The sequence below is a fragment of the Brettanomyces nanus genome, chromosome 1 (assembly GCF_011074865.1).
Source record: "Brettanomyces nanus chromosome 1, complete sequence".
Taxonomy (NCBI): Eukaryota; Fungi; Ascomycota; class Pichiomycetes; order Pichiales; family Pichiaceae; genus Brettanomyces; species Brettanomyces nanus.
Genome location: NC_052374.1, coordinates 3,644,409 through 3,659,954, shown reverse-complemented (window position 1 = coordinate 3,659,954; position 15,546 = coordinate 3,644,409). Strand labels below are relative to the sequence as shown.

The 15,546-nt window shown below is 41.1% G+C and overlaps 8 protein-coding genes across 8 annotated transcripts; 4 read left to right on the top strand and 4 right to left on the bottom strand.

The window, feature by feature from the left end:
- Positions 1-1,391: 1,391 nt before the first annotated feature.
- Positions 1,392-2,171, top strand: FOA43_001715 (uncharacterized protein; the record flags this gene model as incomplete). The annotated part of the gene is made up of 1 exon (XM_038922025.1): positions 1,392-2,171. The coding sequence occupies one exon, from the start codon at positions 1,392-1,394 to the stop codon at positions 2,169-2,171; it is 780 nt and encodes a 259-aa protein (XP_038777953.1).
- Positions 2,172-2,594: 423 nt separating this feature from the next.
- On the bottom strand, positions 2,595-4,973 carry FOA43_001714 (uncharacterized protein; the record flags this gene model as incomplete). Its single annotated transcript, XM_038922024.1, has 1 exon — positions 2,595-4,973. One exon carries the CDS (start codon positions 4,971-4,973, stop codon positions 2,595-2,597), a length of 2,379 nt encoding a protein of 792 aa, XP_038777952.1.
- Positions 4,974-5,794: 821 nt separating this feature from the next.
- Positions 5,795-7,777, bottom strand: FOA43_001713 (uncharacterized protein; the record flags this gene model as incomplete). The annotated part of the gene is made up of 1 exon (XM_038922023.1): positions 5,795-7,777. One exon carries the CDS (start codon positions 7,775-7,777, stop codon positions 5,795-5,797), a length of 1,983 nt encoding a protein of 660 aa, XP_038777951.1.
- Positions 7,778-8,288: 511 nt separating this feature from the next.
- Positions 8,289-9,745, top strand: FOA43_001712 (uncharacterized protein; the record flags this gene model as incomplete). The annotated part of the gene is made up of 2 exons (XM_038922022.1): positions 8,289-8,490; positions 8,691-9,745. 2 exons carry the CDS (start codon positions 8,289-8,291, stop codon positions 9,743-9,745), a joined length of 1,257 nt encoding a protein of 418 aa, XP_038777950.1.
- Positions 9,746-10,471: 726 nt separating this feature from the next.
- FOA43_001711 (uncharacterized protein) lies at positions 10,472-11,581 on the top strand (the record flags this gene model as incomplete). The annotated part of the gene is made up of 1 exon (XM_038922021.1): positions 10,472-11,581. The coding sequence occupies one exon, from the start codon at positions 10,472-10,474 to the stop codon at positions 11,579-11,581; it is 1,110 nt and encodes a 369-aa protein (XP_038777949.1).
- A 79-nt stretch (positions 11,582-11,660) lies between these two features.
- FOA43_001710 (uncharacterized protein) lies at positions 11,661-12,920 on the top strand (the record flags this gene model as incomplete). Its single annotated transcript, XM_038922020.1, has 1 exon — positions 11,661-12,920. The coding sequence occupies one exon, from the start codon at positions 11,661-11,663 to the stop codon at positions 12,918-12,920; it is 1,260 nt and encodes a 419-aa protein (XP_038777948.1).
- A 27-nt stretch (positions 12,921-12,947) lies between these two features.
- Positions 12,948-13,535, bottom strand: TSA1B (Peroxiredoxin TSA1-B; the record flags this gene model as incomplete). Its single annotated transcript, XM_038922019.1, has 1 exon — positions 12,948-13,535. One exon carries the CDS (start codon positions 13,533-13,535, stop codon positions 12,948-12,950), a length of 588 nt encoding a protein of 195 aa, XP_038777947.1.
- Positions 13,536-14,025: 490 nt separating this feature from the next.
- Positions 14,026-15,375, bottom strand: FOA43_001708 (uncharacterized protein; the record flags this gene model as incomplete). Its single annotated transcript, XM_038922018.1, has 1 exon — positions 14,026-15,375. One exon carries the CDS (start codon positions 15,373-15,375, stop codon positions 14,026-14,028), a length of 1,350 nt encoding a protein of 449 aa, XP_038777946.1.
- Positions 15,376-15,546: the final 171 nt, after the last annotated feature.

The window sequence follows — 15,546 nt, the reverse complement described above, 5'->3', positions numbered from 1 at the left end:
ATCAAAATATGCAAAAGTATCGCAATGAAAAGTTTCAGCGGTCTGAAAAATAAAATTAAAGAGAAATTTTAAAGTCCTTCCTCGGGTGATTCATTGGAGGCGGTGGTGTGAAATGAGAAGATTCTCACGTGGAGCTCGTAAAAAAAGCTACGAACAACAGACGCAAATAGTGAATCAACCGAGCAAATGAAACACTAAAATCCAACTTTTGTGCCTACATCAACACTCCTTCCTACAAATAGATCAAGAATTTCAACTCCAATTCTGTCAAAATGGGAATCTTTTACCGACTGGATCCTCTAAACGGGAATTGGAAAACAGTGAGGAGCTGCTGGCAAGACCGTTTAGTTTTTTCTTTACGAGAGATAATAAAATCATCATCAAAAAAAGAAAAGATCTGACCTGACAATTCTTTCGACGACTTCAAGGGGACCTGTGATTTTCATTGGTTGAATTATACAATAGGTAGTAAATCACACAACAAAAGATGTTCAATAAAACAGCTCAGGGAGTAAGGTGAAATGATGATACTTGATTGTTATTGCCTGCATCTGGAACAATAAAAGTGCATTAATTATGATTTTGCTGACGCATTTCAGTGGTCTAACCCTTAATTTTCCAGATCCAAGGGCGGGTGTGATACCTAGTTGACAGTAAGTTTTTTTTTCAAACCGTCTCCCCATAGTTGGCCACCTTTCCAACGTTGCTACCGGCTATTATCGGTACTTCCACTATAAAATTTCATTCCCTTCGCACCCATAATCATCAGTTAACCTTCGTGTGGTCACAATTAAACCATATGGAGATCCCGTGTTACCACAACACAATGGTGACCCAGGTTGAATGGTGACCCGGGTTGAATCTGCCGAGTTTGTGTAGTGCCAAAATCTTGTGCTTCTATACTTTTCATAAGCCTCTCTAGTTTTCTGTGATTCTATTTGTCATTTCCAGTAATTTCTAGAGTAAAAATAACACTGTTTGCATTGTCTTGAGCCGTATAACCATCTCGACAGTTTACCCTACCTCTGTTGAGCACCTCGTTTATCGGACATTATTTCCTTTTTGGCGGTCAACTTATTGATATTCTCGTCATACCGGTGTAATTTACACACAAGCTACCATTCTTTTACGTAATGACATGATATTTTCTCTATTTACTTTAGTGGTCAACTAAACGACTAAAACTGTTTACGACACCTTCTGTGGGTCTACTTTTTAGCTGTTCCATGCACTTCTGCCCAACTATTTAAAGGCGTCCTCTTTCCTAGTAGGTGCACTGAATAACATACGCATAATCTTTTAGTCTTCTCTTTAATACTACATTTTGTTTACATATTGTAAAAAGGATTTCCTTCAAACACATTTATTAAACTCATCATCAAAAAAAAAAAATGACCGATCAACTTTCTAATGCTGACACTGCAGTCCGTGCAGGTGAACAGAACAAAGATGAATCATCAGCTCCAATGTTTGACCCTGAAGTGTTGCCTCCAAGAACAGGATTTTTGAGAATTAACTGGTACAAGAGATCTGGAAGGTACAGACAATTCCCAACTTCTTGCGCTGCCGGATGTGCCTTGGTTGCCGTTTCTCTTTTCTCCCTCGGTTTGATTCTTTGCGGAGCTGAAAATGTTTCAAGCCCTAGCATTCTTTCTGGATTGTTATTCTTCTCTTCTGGTTTAGTGGAGATAATCACTGGTATTTGGGCTATTGTTGACAACAACTTGTTTGGCTCTACTTTCTTGTTATGCTATGGTGCCTTCTTCATGTCCATTGGTTCTATTCTTTGTGATCTGTTTGGTGTCGCATCTTCTTACGATTCTACTGATGATTTGAATAATGCTTTGGGTATCTTCCTTTGTGCTTGGCTTGTCTTCACTTTCTTCATGTGGTTAGCTACTATCAAGTCTACAATTCCTATTTTCGCTTTGATGACATTCCTATTTTGCTTCTTCTTGCTCTACACTATTGCAACCTTCGGAAATCATTCCGGTTGTAAAACCACTGCTGGTATCTTCTGCTTCTTGACTTCCGCATGTGCATTCTACGCTATGTGGGATGGCTTGAGCGCAAATGCCAACGCTTATGTCCTTGCTCCTGAGTTCAAGTGGACCAGGATGCCTGGTGCCAGGGACCAACCAACTGACATCAGCAGAATTGAGATTGTCTAATCCTAATAACCCTGATTAGCATCTATAATGCTCCGGAATTCGAGCTTGTTTCTTTTTTTTAATTACAACAGCCCATTTTCTGATACTGTCGAACAATTAAGTCAATACGCTTTTTCTTCAAAAAAATGGTTGACCTAATACTTAATGAAAATAGTTTTTTAAATAATCTCTTAAATGAATATGTTGAATTGTGTTAAATTAAAAAAAAGGGTCCGATGAATCCAGTGGATTATTTATTTATTTTTTTTTAAGTTTCCTTTTTGAGACTCCGTTCTAAACGTTTCTTTATTCTCATAATAAAATACATTAGCATCAAAAATATACATATATATATATGAAATGCCTCCAAAGGCATCCATAAAAGGAAGCGGACTGCTTTCTGGGAATATAAAATACATCTTTGCGATGACAGTCTCCAAATATTTAGACAATTTCTTTAGCAATCTGGTTGACAGTAGTTGACTTGGAAGCGGCAAACGAATTATTTGATCCATTGACATGGTTGGAAACATTTTGAGCATTTTCGGAGCCCTGAGAATAGTTGCGGGATCCGGCCCTAGACGAGAGCGAACTACTATTGGCAAGTTCAACAGCCTTTGGCTGTTGTTGTAGTTGCTGATGCTGATGGCGTCTCTGCTGAAGAAGTTTCTGCTGGTAAAGAATTCTTTGCTGATAAGTCTCCATCTGCTTCTGGCGAATCTGGTGCATTCCATCATAAGCTTTACTAAGCAGCATAGCACCAAATCGAATCTCTTGGGTTTGTGGATCAATTTGGTTAAGCCTAGAGGGATCAATAGGGTTGAAAGGAGGTAAATCGGAGTCAAACATAAACCGAGACCTCAACCTTCTCTTAGCGCCTCCACGAGCATCATATGCATTAACTCTTTTCCTTTTTTCACCAGTATCAACAGAATCAGTAATGTTTTCTTCCATATCCATCTCCTCAAGATAAGCTTGATATTCATCCTCATCGGTGATCCGCTTACGGTCAATCCACAGACAACCGGACCGCCCTCTTCTTTTCCTTAGTTTGAACAGAACTTCAGAAACATTAAGACGATTCTTCTCATAAAATGATTCTTCCGCCGAGCCTTTATTCAACCCATACTCTTCCAAATCATCTCCATCCTCTCCTGCAAGATCGTAAAAAGCAGGCATAAAGTTATGCCGATCGTTACGAACAACCTGTCCCGTAGCAGCATTCACTTTGATGACTTCGTTATCATTGTTACTGTAATGCTTGCTATTGCTGAAAACATAACTGAAATCAATCTGTCGAGAGTCCTCAATAGTATACAGCGAAGAAGCTATCGAACTGAACGGAAGATGAGACCGCTCCCGAAGTAACTCCTCACCATTAGGCGAAATATCAAAGAAAGGATTATAAGGGTCATCCGTGAAATTGACCCATCCCTCGTCCTGCAACTTTCTTTTAATGATTCTATCGCTGACAGCTTTTTTAATACCGTCTAATTTATCCTTCAAGACCGTATTGACTGTGGTCATTTCAAGATCTGGAATCTTAGCGCTGGGCAATTTCACATAAGGTTGAACAGGAGGAGGCGATGCGCTTTCTTGAACCAATCCCGCTCCCTGGGCTAAGAGTTGCTTCTGCTGCTGCCTTCTCAGTTGAGCAGTAAGTGAATTAGGACCCTCTGGAACATTGAGACGCCTTTGGGCAAAAGAACGCTTGGAATGATGACCCTTTTTACCATCAGATTTCTGCTTGGATCTTAGCCTCTCTTTCTCGGCAGCAGCGGCAGCTTCTTTAGCCCTTTGCACTCTGAAAGCATTCAGACGACGCTTCTTTTGATCAATCAAGTCTTTGTCTTCTGTCTTAATACCCAACTCTCTCTTAAGATCTTTTATGGCACACCTCTGCTTGAAAACACCCCACTCAGCTCTCATTTCAGCTTGCTTCTTCAACTCTCTCTGCGCCACCATCAACAATAGTTGCCGCGCAGTGCGGAAATCACGATCCAATAACCTCAACTTCTCTACACCTTGTACATCAGCACGTCTAGTTTTCCTAGCATGGCGATATTCACGTCTTCTGAAGCAAACGTAAGGATCATTATCATCCCTCTGCTGCTGGGAAGGATCCTCAAATTTAAGTTGGGCAAAAACGGACTCGCCCTTTCGATTAAGTCTTCTTTTCTTCCAGTGGTCATATATGTCGGAACCAAATTTGTCCAAGAGCTGACGAAGAGGCCTTGGAGCGACAGGAAGCTCAGAATCAAGCAAGGTACGGAAATTAGGTATGCCTAACTGATTACCAAGTTGCCTATGCATGAATGTTGGATCTTCTTCGTCCTGAACCAGAGCCATCTGCTTGATTTCAGCAAAACCAAGAATCTGACTCGGATCCATGGACAAATATGGCTGTTTCTTGTCGACAACACGTTCAAAATTGTACATCAAGATCTCGAATTCATCTTCTGTGCATCTATCTCGATCTATTTTGTCTGAATTATACGTATCAAGAAACTCGTTATCAACTTCATCCATGTTATACTGACACCCACTCGTATCTTCGACGGTGGAAGAAAACTTAAGATAGTCCTCAGGGTAGTGATACTTGGACCCGTAGTACTTTGATGCATCTATCCATGTCTTGGAAGCATCTGGTGTAGGGATGGAGACATCCTGAACTTTGGCACCACGAAATTTTGCATTGGTAGCAAGCATTACTGCTTGTAGATCCTTCTCTTCTTCTTCTCCCTTTTCAACACCTGTCTCTATATGTTGCAGCTCTCTCTGCTGTTCTTCGGTGTCCAAATCTGGTATATCTTTCTGCTTCATAACATGAAGCGTTTGTTTCACGGAGATTTTCCGTTGCCGGAATCTCCCTGATGAAGAGGAAAGTGCCATTATATGGGAGATCGAAATCCCTAAATCAAATAGACAGATAAATTACCTTTTGCGGTTGTGACCAGCACTTCCTTGCACCAGTAAAATTGGAGAAAAATTAAGCCCCGATAAAAGTTGGACGGGAAGCACCCCCTGTGTAAGGGCAGTAAAGTAAGAGATACCTTTGTAGGCGAAAGTCAACGACTTAGTCAAAAATGACTCTAACTATCTGTGATAGAGAGCAAGTTCAACCAAAAGAATGTGTCTTCTCTGTAGATGGTCTCCTTTCTCTCTGTATGACCCAAAGCCCGCTACTTGAGGCTGTGAATGTGTATGTATGGCAGTAAAGCGTAAAAAAATTTCACTGCGAAAAAAGAAAATTTTTGCCCGCAATGACAAATAAGGTTCTGTTTAGAATAAGAAACTGCCTGGTATTCCTAGTATCCGGTAAAGAAAAGACACCCCAAAGGTACCAATAGAATGGCAGCAACCTGTACTTTCAAACGACAGTACCTGCTTGTAAATAGCTTGCTTTTCTGGAACAATATCCTAACCGAATCTTTATTTCCGGCACCAAAGCTTGGTAGTATCTTGGGGGCTAAACTTGCATTGCCACGACCGCAGCGAAGCCGAGGCAGGAAAAAGAAAATTCCGACCAGCCGGGCCGCATTTGGAAATTTAATTTAGTGAGAATTACTAGATTTCCCAATTAGGAAAATACTTGAACAGTACAGTAAAAGGATTTGTATATACACGAGAAGAGAGCCGTTGGGCTACTTTTTCACTCCTATATGGTAGGTTTGAAGTGTTTTTTCAGGCACAGTACTTGGAGATTCGACAACAGGATCAGTACCAGCTTGAGTCTTAGGAAATGCAACCACATCTCTAATGGTAGGAGATCCTAATAACATGGAACACATTCTATCGAAACCAATGGCAAGGCCTGCATGAGGAGGACAACCACTAGATAAAGCGTGCAATAAATGACCAAAAAGGCCCATATAGTTGTCAATTTTAAGAATATTGGAGAAGATGAACTTTTGGAGCTCTGCATCGTGGACTCTTCTTGATCCGCCTCCAACTTCGACACCGTTAACCACCAAGTCATAATGATCACCTTTAGCCTTTAAAGGATTAGAGGCCAAATAATCATAATCTTCTAATTTCACCATGGTGAACGGATGATGGGTGGATTCTAGGTTACTAAAATCATATACAGGATAACCATCGATGGAATCACCCTCACTAGGACTGAATAGAGGGAAATTTACAAGCCAAGAAGCTACAAAAATGTCGTTTTGAGTCGGCTGTTCAGTAGCTCCGGCGACTTTTCTTCTCCAGCTCGTAGGATACTCCTGCATCGCCAACTGTCTAAATCTACCCAATGGAGTAGGACTTTCATAAGGAATCTCAGATCTATCGCTGACAGCCACTATATCTCCCACAGACAAGTTAAGATAACGATTTAACTGGGATGCAGAATCAGCATCGACAAGATCCACAGGGAGCTTAGAAAACCATCGATAAAGATCATCTTCACAGAGAATCTTGAAAATATACGGTGTTCTCATACTGTAGTTAGTCTTATCGAACAAATTTCTAGGAGATTTAACCACCAAATTTAAAGCATTCTTCAACACACAAGCTTCAATGACAGGAAAATCAGATCTTTTTAACGGTTGACTTCCAAAGAAACTCGAAATGTCTTTAAAAGAGAGTGTAGCACGAAGATCCGGTTTATCAATACCATAACTGGTAAGAGCTTCCATATAATTGACTTTTGGAAAGCTCTCACCGGGTTTCAATTCAACAATAGCATATTCATTGGCAGGATCGATTCGATAAAAAGGTAAATGACGAACTCCATTCCAAATTTGAGTGAGTAACTTCTGGATCACATATTGAACATCTTCACTCTTAGCAAACGACATTTCCATATCGATCTGGGTAAATTCAGGTTGTCTATCTGCTCTTAGATCCTCATCTCTAAAACATTTGGCAATCTGATAATAACCCTTGAAACCACTAGCCATCAAGATCTGTTTATATTGCTGAGGAGACTGGGGTAAAGCGTAAAAAAAACCTTCACGTCTTGTAGGTACCAAGAACTCTTTGGCACCTTCAGGGGTTGATTTAAATAGCATAGGAGTTTCAATCTCTGTGAAATTCATGGATTGAAACACGGATCTGGCAATGGAAGCAGCTTTGGACCGCATTTTTAGTGCATTCTGATAAAAAGGCTGTCTCAATTGAAGATATCTGTACTCCGGAGGATATTGTGAAGGGGTTGCTTTAAGAGAATCCAACTGGGAAGCCTTTTCGTTTGAATAATTTAGAACTTCAAGGTCCTCAAGAACAAGTTCCCACTGTTTGAATTGATCATCTGTCTTCTGTTTCCTAACAGTAACAGTTCCCGTAACAGAAAGAGCATCTTCAGGCTTTAACGTTCTTAGCAACTGCGATACAGACTCACCTTTGGCAGTGATCTGAGTGAAATCTCCATTAAAATCTCTAAATGCAGCAAAAACCAAGTTCTTCGACATCTTTCGGGGACTACCATTTATCCATCCGTTAAGAGTAACTTTTTTATTCAGAACATCTTCCAATCCTCCATTAACCTCATTTATAGTATGAGAGAAATGCTTAAAAGCGAACTTTTCGAGCGTCCTCACCTTTTCAGGTAGAGAAACTTTGGAAGAGGCAGTACCAAAATTCCTAATGAAAAAACCTAATCTTCCATTCAGTCTGGACAACATGCAAAATATCGGGAGGAATAATAACTCTAATGATAATCACCGTATCCAATCAATTGACTATAACTAGCTCATCTCACAATCTGTGGCTCATCTAACTCAGCCACAAATTAAATCAGACTAGACCAGTCAATTAAGGGTAGTTTCCTGGAATTACCACCAAAAGAACCAAGACAATCAAAAAATGTTCAAAGCCAGACAAATATGGTCATCATTCTTAGCCAAACCGATACCAATTACTACCAAGTCTCTACCAAATCAACCAAATCTGTCATTTCTTTCATTTCTGTCTCTTCTCTCCTTTCTCTCAATCATTCTCCCTAACCCTCAGTGTAGTGCCAAACCTAATTTGGTTCTCATTTTTGCACTGAAAATTTTTTCGCGATCCACATAAATTGAAAAAAAAAATTGGAGGAGTTTTCTTTTTCTAGAAGCGAGTCGGGGGGTCTTTTCCTCTCCAGCACTAGTTTTTTTTTCTCTCTGTGTTTAGCAGTTAACATACACAACTATTAACATGTCTCAGGGAACACTTTTCGGTACCGGTGAGACAAGATCCATCTTGCCAGTTGGCTTAATCAAGACGTTGAAATTAGATGTCAAAATTGAGCCAAAGGACAGTCCGGATCATATCAAGAACTTCCCAATGCATAAGGCTCCATCATTTATTGGCCCTAAGGGCTTCAAACTTCACGAAGTTATTGCAGTTGTCCATTATTGTAAGTATTAGTTTCAATCCGGTTTTTTGCGTCACTTCTTTTCTCCCCTTTTTTGCTGATGAAAACATTTATATTATTCAGTTATCCCTGTCTTAAGAAATCATGTCGAGAAGTTTAATACCTGAAAATAAGTCGAGAGAAGTGCAAGGAAAACTAAAATAATTCACCAGGAGCTTTTGTTTTTACTAACACCATCTTAGTGGTTAAATTGCATGACGAGGAATCCCCTCTATTGGGTAAAGACCTCAAAGAGCAGGCTCAGGTTTTGCAATACATGTCGTTTGCCACATGCGATTTCATGAACTCTGTCAGTGACATCGTTGGTTGTATTTTGAGTAGAGTTCCTTACAACAAGAAGGCAGTTGAAGATGGTAGAAAGAAGATCGATGAGTATGTCGCTATTCTTGAAGAGAGATTGGTTGAACATACATACTTGGTTGGTGAGAGATTAACTGTCGCCGATTTATTCTTTGCCACATGCTTTTTCAGACCATTGACCCTGTGCTGTGGTACGGAATGGAGAGCAGAGCGTCCAATTTTGATGAGATGGTTCAACACTGTTCGCAAGTCTGAGTATATCAGCTATTTCTTTGACACTCTAAAACTTGCCGATCAACCAATCTTGCATCCTCCTAAGAAGGAAAAGAAGAAGAAGAATGGTGGTGAACAACAACAACAGCAGCAGCAGCAGCAGAAGAAGAAGGAGAAGAAACCACAACAACCACAACAGCAGCAGCAGCAGCAGTCTCAGGAAGTCAAGAAGCCAAAGCATCCTTTGGAAGCTTTGGGCAAGTCAAGCATTCCAATTGACCAGTGGAAGAGAGTGTACTCTAACGAGGAAACCAGAACTAGCGCTTTGCCATACTTCTGGAAGGAATTCTACAACCCTGAAGAGTGGTCTTTGTACAAGGTTGGCTTCAAGTACAACGACGAGTTGACCTTGACCTTCATGTCCAACAACTTGATCGGTGGATTCTACGCAAGACTTTCTGCCTCTACGAAATTCTTGTTTGGTTGCATGGTTGTTTACGGCGAGAACAACAACAACGGTATCATTGGTGCTTTCTTGGTCAGAGGCCAGGACTACAAGACAGCTTTTGATGTTGCTCCTGATTGGGAGTCTTACGAGTTCACCAAGTTGGATGCTTCCAAGCCTGAAGACAAGGCTTTTGTGGAAAACATGTGGGCTTGGGACCAGCCTGTTATTGCCAACGGCGAGAAGAGAGAAATCGCCGACGGTAAGGTGTTCAAATGAACAACTACAAGCTCAAGTTTATATTAAACTAGTTTCTATTTTTTATTAGTTTGCGTAATGTTTTCGAGTGCTTTAACATCGATCCATTTGCTTTTTCTGTGCATATTTGAATTTGTGTAGCCTGCATTTCTAAGAGCTCCTGTAGCAGCGTCACTAATGCATCTGAATCTGGAAGGACCCAACTGTACGCCTCCGTACCATCTTGTTACTGCAATAAGAATGTTGACCAGCTTCATTCTATCCAGAAGTCCCATTAGTCTGTCACCTGAGCCACCTTCGCCACAATCGTCGAACCCCTGCCTGAGGTTTATTGGTCTATCAAGGTAGAGAACAGAACTGATTGGACTATCTCTTGGTCCTTTTGAATTTGGGCTTGCTGTCTTCCAGGCATACATCGTAGGATGTGTAGCTTTGCCTAACTTTTTATGCAGAGAATATAGCTGGTTGATATAGGGATCTACCTGATCTGGCGAACTTATGGGTATGCAATATCCCTTGAATCTAGATTTCATATGAACTATCAGATCCGATTCCACCCATTTAGATGTACTGGCTGCTGCAGAGGAGGTAAAATGGCGGATCATTAGTACTTCAAAGTGAAGGAAGGAAGGAAGGAAGGAATAAAGATTTATGCAATGCATAAAACATTAAATGGATACACCCACGAAAAAAACCATTAGAGTAATATTGTAACGTCTTTCTCTTTTGACTAGGGATCTTTGAAGGATGGTATCGAAGCCTAAGAATGCAGCCTCTTCCAAACGATCTGGAGGAAGTAACTCACATGGTGGGATTCATGGCCATTCATCAGGATCTTCAGCTAGGGATAGAAACAAGAGCAGGTACAGGACCGAGATTCAGCAGATGATGTTTGTGAGTGGGGAGACCAACGATCCTCCAGAGACTACTACAGAATTGATTGAGGATATCGTGAAGGATCAAGTTGTGGAGCTTATATTAGAGTCACAGAGGACAGCGAATGCACGAGGGCAAAGAGCCATTTCACCTGAGGACGTGATCTTTATGATTAGACACGATAAGGCTAAAGTGAATAGACTACGAACTTACTTATCATGGAAAGATGTGCGAAAAAATGCCAAGGACCAGGAAAGTGGGGAGATTGGATCGGCCGGTAATGACTTGATAGACGATAATGCAGGCAATGCAAATGGAGAAGGACCACCGGGACACCCAGGAGACACATCTGGAAACGTGGCAGGGGGAGGTGGTGCAATAGTAGAGACCAAATCTATGGCAGTTAAACAGAAGAAGTCTCTGAGACTACCTTGGGAGTTGGAATTCATGTTCAATGAGCAACCTTTAATCATGGGAGAAGACACACAAGAGGACGTGGATGAAGATGAAAGAGAAGCATTGTTAGCACAGATGAAGAGATTGAAGCAAAATGACGAGAGAACGAAGCATATGACTCAGAAGGAGTATGCTCATTGGTCAGAATGTAGACAGGCCAGTTTTACGTTTAGAAAGTCGAAACGGTTTAGAGAATGGTGTGGGATCTCCCAGATAGCTGAAAGTAGACCCAACGATGACGTTATAGATATATTGGGATTCCTTACATTTGAGCTGGTGTGCTCAATTACAGAGGAGGCCTTGAAAATCAAGAAGTCAGGAAATGAGAATGGGAGTAGCGTATCGCATGTTCAAAAGTCCAAGAAGAAAAAGTACCTATTTGATGAACCAGACGATGATTCCATGTCGATAGAAGCAATTCATATTCAAGAGGCTTGGAGGCATCTTCAGAAGATATCCCCCGGTAAGAAGACGTTGCACAATTTTCGAGGCGGAAGACTGAAATGTAAGGCTAATATGATATGAGGCTATACATAAAAAAAATATATATATATTCATACTAATTTCAGCTCAGTTAAGTTTACTAGTTGTTCCTGAGTAAATGATGATTAGAGATACAAGGATCTCGACGGGTTATGCTCTTCAAGGAGCAGGTCCATTCACTGATAAGGAGTATACTAGAGAATTCGGAGAAACTGAATTAGGCAGAGCCAAGATCTTAGTAGTTGGAGCTGGAGGATTAGGATGCGAGATACTTAAAGATTTGGCATTATCGTCTTTCAAAGAGATTGACTGTATTGATATGGATACAATTGAATTATCGAATTTGAATAGACAATTCTTGTTTAGAGAAGAAGATGTGGGCAAGTCGAAAGCGGAAATAGCGTCTAGGTTTATCAAGCAGGTGGTGAAAGATGTGAAGATACAGGCTCATTTCAACAAGATCCAAGACTTCGACATGGAATTCTATCGGCAATTCACATTGATAGTTTGTGGATTGGATAATATTGAGGCTCGAAGTTGGATCAATAAGATGGTGGTTGATATAGCGATGCAACATACCCAATATATTCCATTAATAGATGGAGGTACTGAGGGTTTCCAAGGGTCTGTCAAAGTAATGATTCCCACGATTACGGCATGCTTTGAGTGTTACAAGCAATTAATACCCAAGCAAACCACGTATCCACTTTGTACACTTGCTTCAATGCCTAGATTACCGGAACATTGTATTGAATGGGCGCACCAGTTAAAGTGGCCCAAACTCTACCCACATACAAAGTTCGATGCAGATGACCCAGAGCATGTGACCAAGATGTACCGAATGTCATTACAGAGGGCCAAGGATTTTGGAATCGAAGGTGTAACCAAGGCCAAAACACTTGGAGTGGTGAAGAATATCATTCCGGCTATTGCTTCCACCAATGCAGTGATAGCAGCTGCCTGTTGCAATGAAGCATTCAAGTTCATCACCTCGTGTAACCCGAATCTGGAAAATATCATGTATTATAATGGAGAAGTGGGAGTTGTTCTTGCTAGCGACGAGTATCATAAGCTTGTTGATTGTCCAGTATGTGGTAACAGGCCAAGAGAGGTGGTGATTACAACCTCCCAAATTACCGTGGAGCAGTTTGCTAATGAATACGTGAAAGTGAGATTTTCACTAGTAGAGCCAGACATCTTCTACAACGGAGGAGACATTTACAATTTCAAGAACGGTAATAAAGAAGACAATAGACTACTTGTTGAAGTGATTCCATTTGAAGAGAACTCGAACGACGGACAATTACATAGCAAATATCAACTTATAGTGGTTGATAAAAGCCTACAAAACCCATTAAAGTTGATAGTGAAGCTAGAATAAAATATGATTTATTGAATAGTTAAATATTTATGCGTGCTTAGAGAAGTACTTCTTGGAATCATCCACCTCAGGAACGATACTATCTGCACCTGGATGCCAGTTGGCAGGACAAACTTCACCGTACTTGTCAGTGAACTGGAAAGCCTCCAACAATCTAATCGATTCATCGACACTTCTACCAACAGGCAAATCGTTAACGGTGATCTGTCTCAAAGTTCCCTTAGGATCGATCAAAAAGATACCTCTGAGAGCGACACCTTCCTCGGGAATCAAAACATCATAATCCTTGGACAAGGAATGATTTCTGTCGGAAAGTAATGGAATGTTCACAGAACCCAAACCACCATCGGCTCTACTAATCTTAGTCCATGCCAACAAGTCATACTCAGAGTCTGTAGAAGCGAACAAGACTTGACAGTCCTTGTCTGTAAACTTCTTTGCAGCCTCAGAATAGGCAATAATCTCAGTTGGGCACACAAAAGTGAAGGCCATTGGGATGAAAGCGAGCAAAACCCACTTTCCCTTGTATTGATCTAAAGAGACATCCTCAAAAGTACCGTCAATAACTGCGGTCTTCTTAAATGTTGGTGCTGGTTTTTGAATAACTGGTGCCATTGTAAATATATATTTGTGTCTAGTATGTAAAGAAAGAGGATGCAAAATCAATCAATACATATGCAGGATTTCCACATCTATTTATACAGTTTGAACTCTTCCAATTATAACCGTAGCTTATTCCTAATGGGGAAGCTTTCTTTTCTTTCGCGAATCATATTTTATTATTTTTCCATCGAATTCCAGGAACGGGATACGATAAGCCAGATGCGCACGGCAGGCTAGAATATTACAAATGTTGATTACATATGCATTGATGACGGTACGAGCCTGAGGCATCTTGTTGATGAGCAAATGCGGCTGATATGCGTGGTGTTGTTGGATCTAATCTTATGTCTTTCATTTCCCAGCCCTTATTCCACAGCTTTTCCTTTCCTCTTGAACTTTTCTCCGGTGAGGAGTTTTTTACCCGCAGTTTTCATTAGTAACATTTCCACCGGGTCTGGATCGATAAGAGTAGCGAAAGCCTAAGTTCTTGATTTATGAAGGTTCAATCATCAAGTTCTTGCTGCTCCTGTGGCTGCTCTTGTGGCTGCTCCTGTGGCCCCTGATCCTGCTCCTGTGGCCCCAGAGCCTGCTGCCTCCTTAAACCTTCCCTTCTTATCACTTCGTAATTATACATACCAAAAAAACTAGGAACCAATGTAGCCACGACCAAGACCAAATCCTGTACAGCTATTTTCAAAATCCCAAGTACCTTTGAAGACCAAGTTTCCTTTGGATCATTTCTTCTATCTTCCACAATTCTATTACCGAATCCAAAATTAATCAACCTAGTTCCAAGTCCATTTAGGTTCAATCTGCCAATACATGTTGAAATAAACCGAAGGAACGCAACAAACCGCAACAAGGACGGTTGCAAACGTACAGGCAAGTCGTGTTGAGCGATTTCTTCAAGCTGGTCCACCATTGTAGAACTTGAAAGAACAAAAACTGCCATAACAAACAATATCAAAGGCGAAGAATAGTCCGTAAGTACGGCAAACAAAGCTAAAGGCGTATAACGGAACATGAGACTCGATAAATAAGCAACTATCCTCGTCAGGGCTCCATTAGCGATTGCTTCTCTAAATCCTCGCATCGCATTTCTTACTAAAGACCTCACTCTTCTCATTAGAGTGATATCAACGCCAGCAGCGGCACCAGCAACGCCAGCAGCGCGAGCACCGGCGGCACCTCCAACTGAAGTATCCATATGTACCGTTAGTAATCCTAAAGGCTGTATATCATCCAAAGCCCTACGACCACTGTTCGATAAAAGAATATATGGCTGATACCGAGGATCCCTCTTATCCACTAAGATGCACTGCTGAGAACTCAACTTTACCTGAACCACCTCTCCTCTGTCATTGAGTCTCTCAACAATGTATTTTACACTGGAAGAAGCCAACTGATCGACAAATTCGGCAGAACCGTCGGTCTCACCAACCTCTAAACGATCGTAGGAACGTCCCAGAATCTTTCTGATGGTTCCGTCAGGAAAACGAACTTTGGCAAGGTATTTGGACGACTGTCTTCTATTCTCTTCATTATGATCTGGAGTAAAGTAAGGAGATGAATCAGTTCCGATATTGGTCATAGCTTCCACGGTAATTTGATCCACAGAGGAATCTATATCCGAAGATAATCCTAGAACTTCATATAATGGTGTAGAGTCATCGAAATTGACAGAAAGACCATTGAGTTTATAGTTGTAGAGTTCCTCGTTAAGACAGCTGTTCGTTAGTAGTTTGATAGATCCCCAATTAGTGTCTAGGGTGACGATATCAGGTAACACGACAGCTTCATTATGATCTACAATGAGTTTGATCCGAACTGAGCATTGACTGGTGGTGTTCATGTTGGGAAGTGAAAGGAGAACATCCAAGGCCTAAGGAAGATGGCGTGCTGTTGGTCCGGTGACCTAAGAAGCCGTAGATCCTCATCCTCACCCCCCTCCCCTTCCCTTTCCTCCTTACACCACTCCAAGGAAAAATTTTCCTAGGCGTACGTGCACCTGATTTTGGCTTGG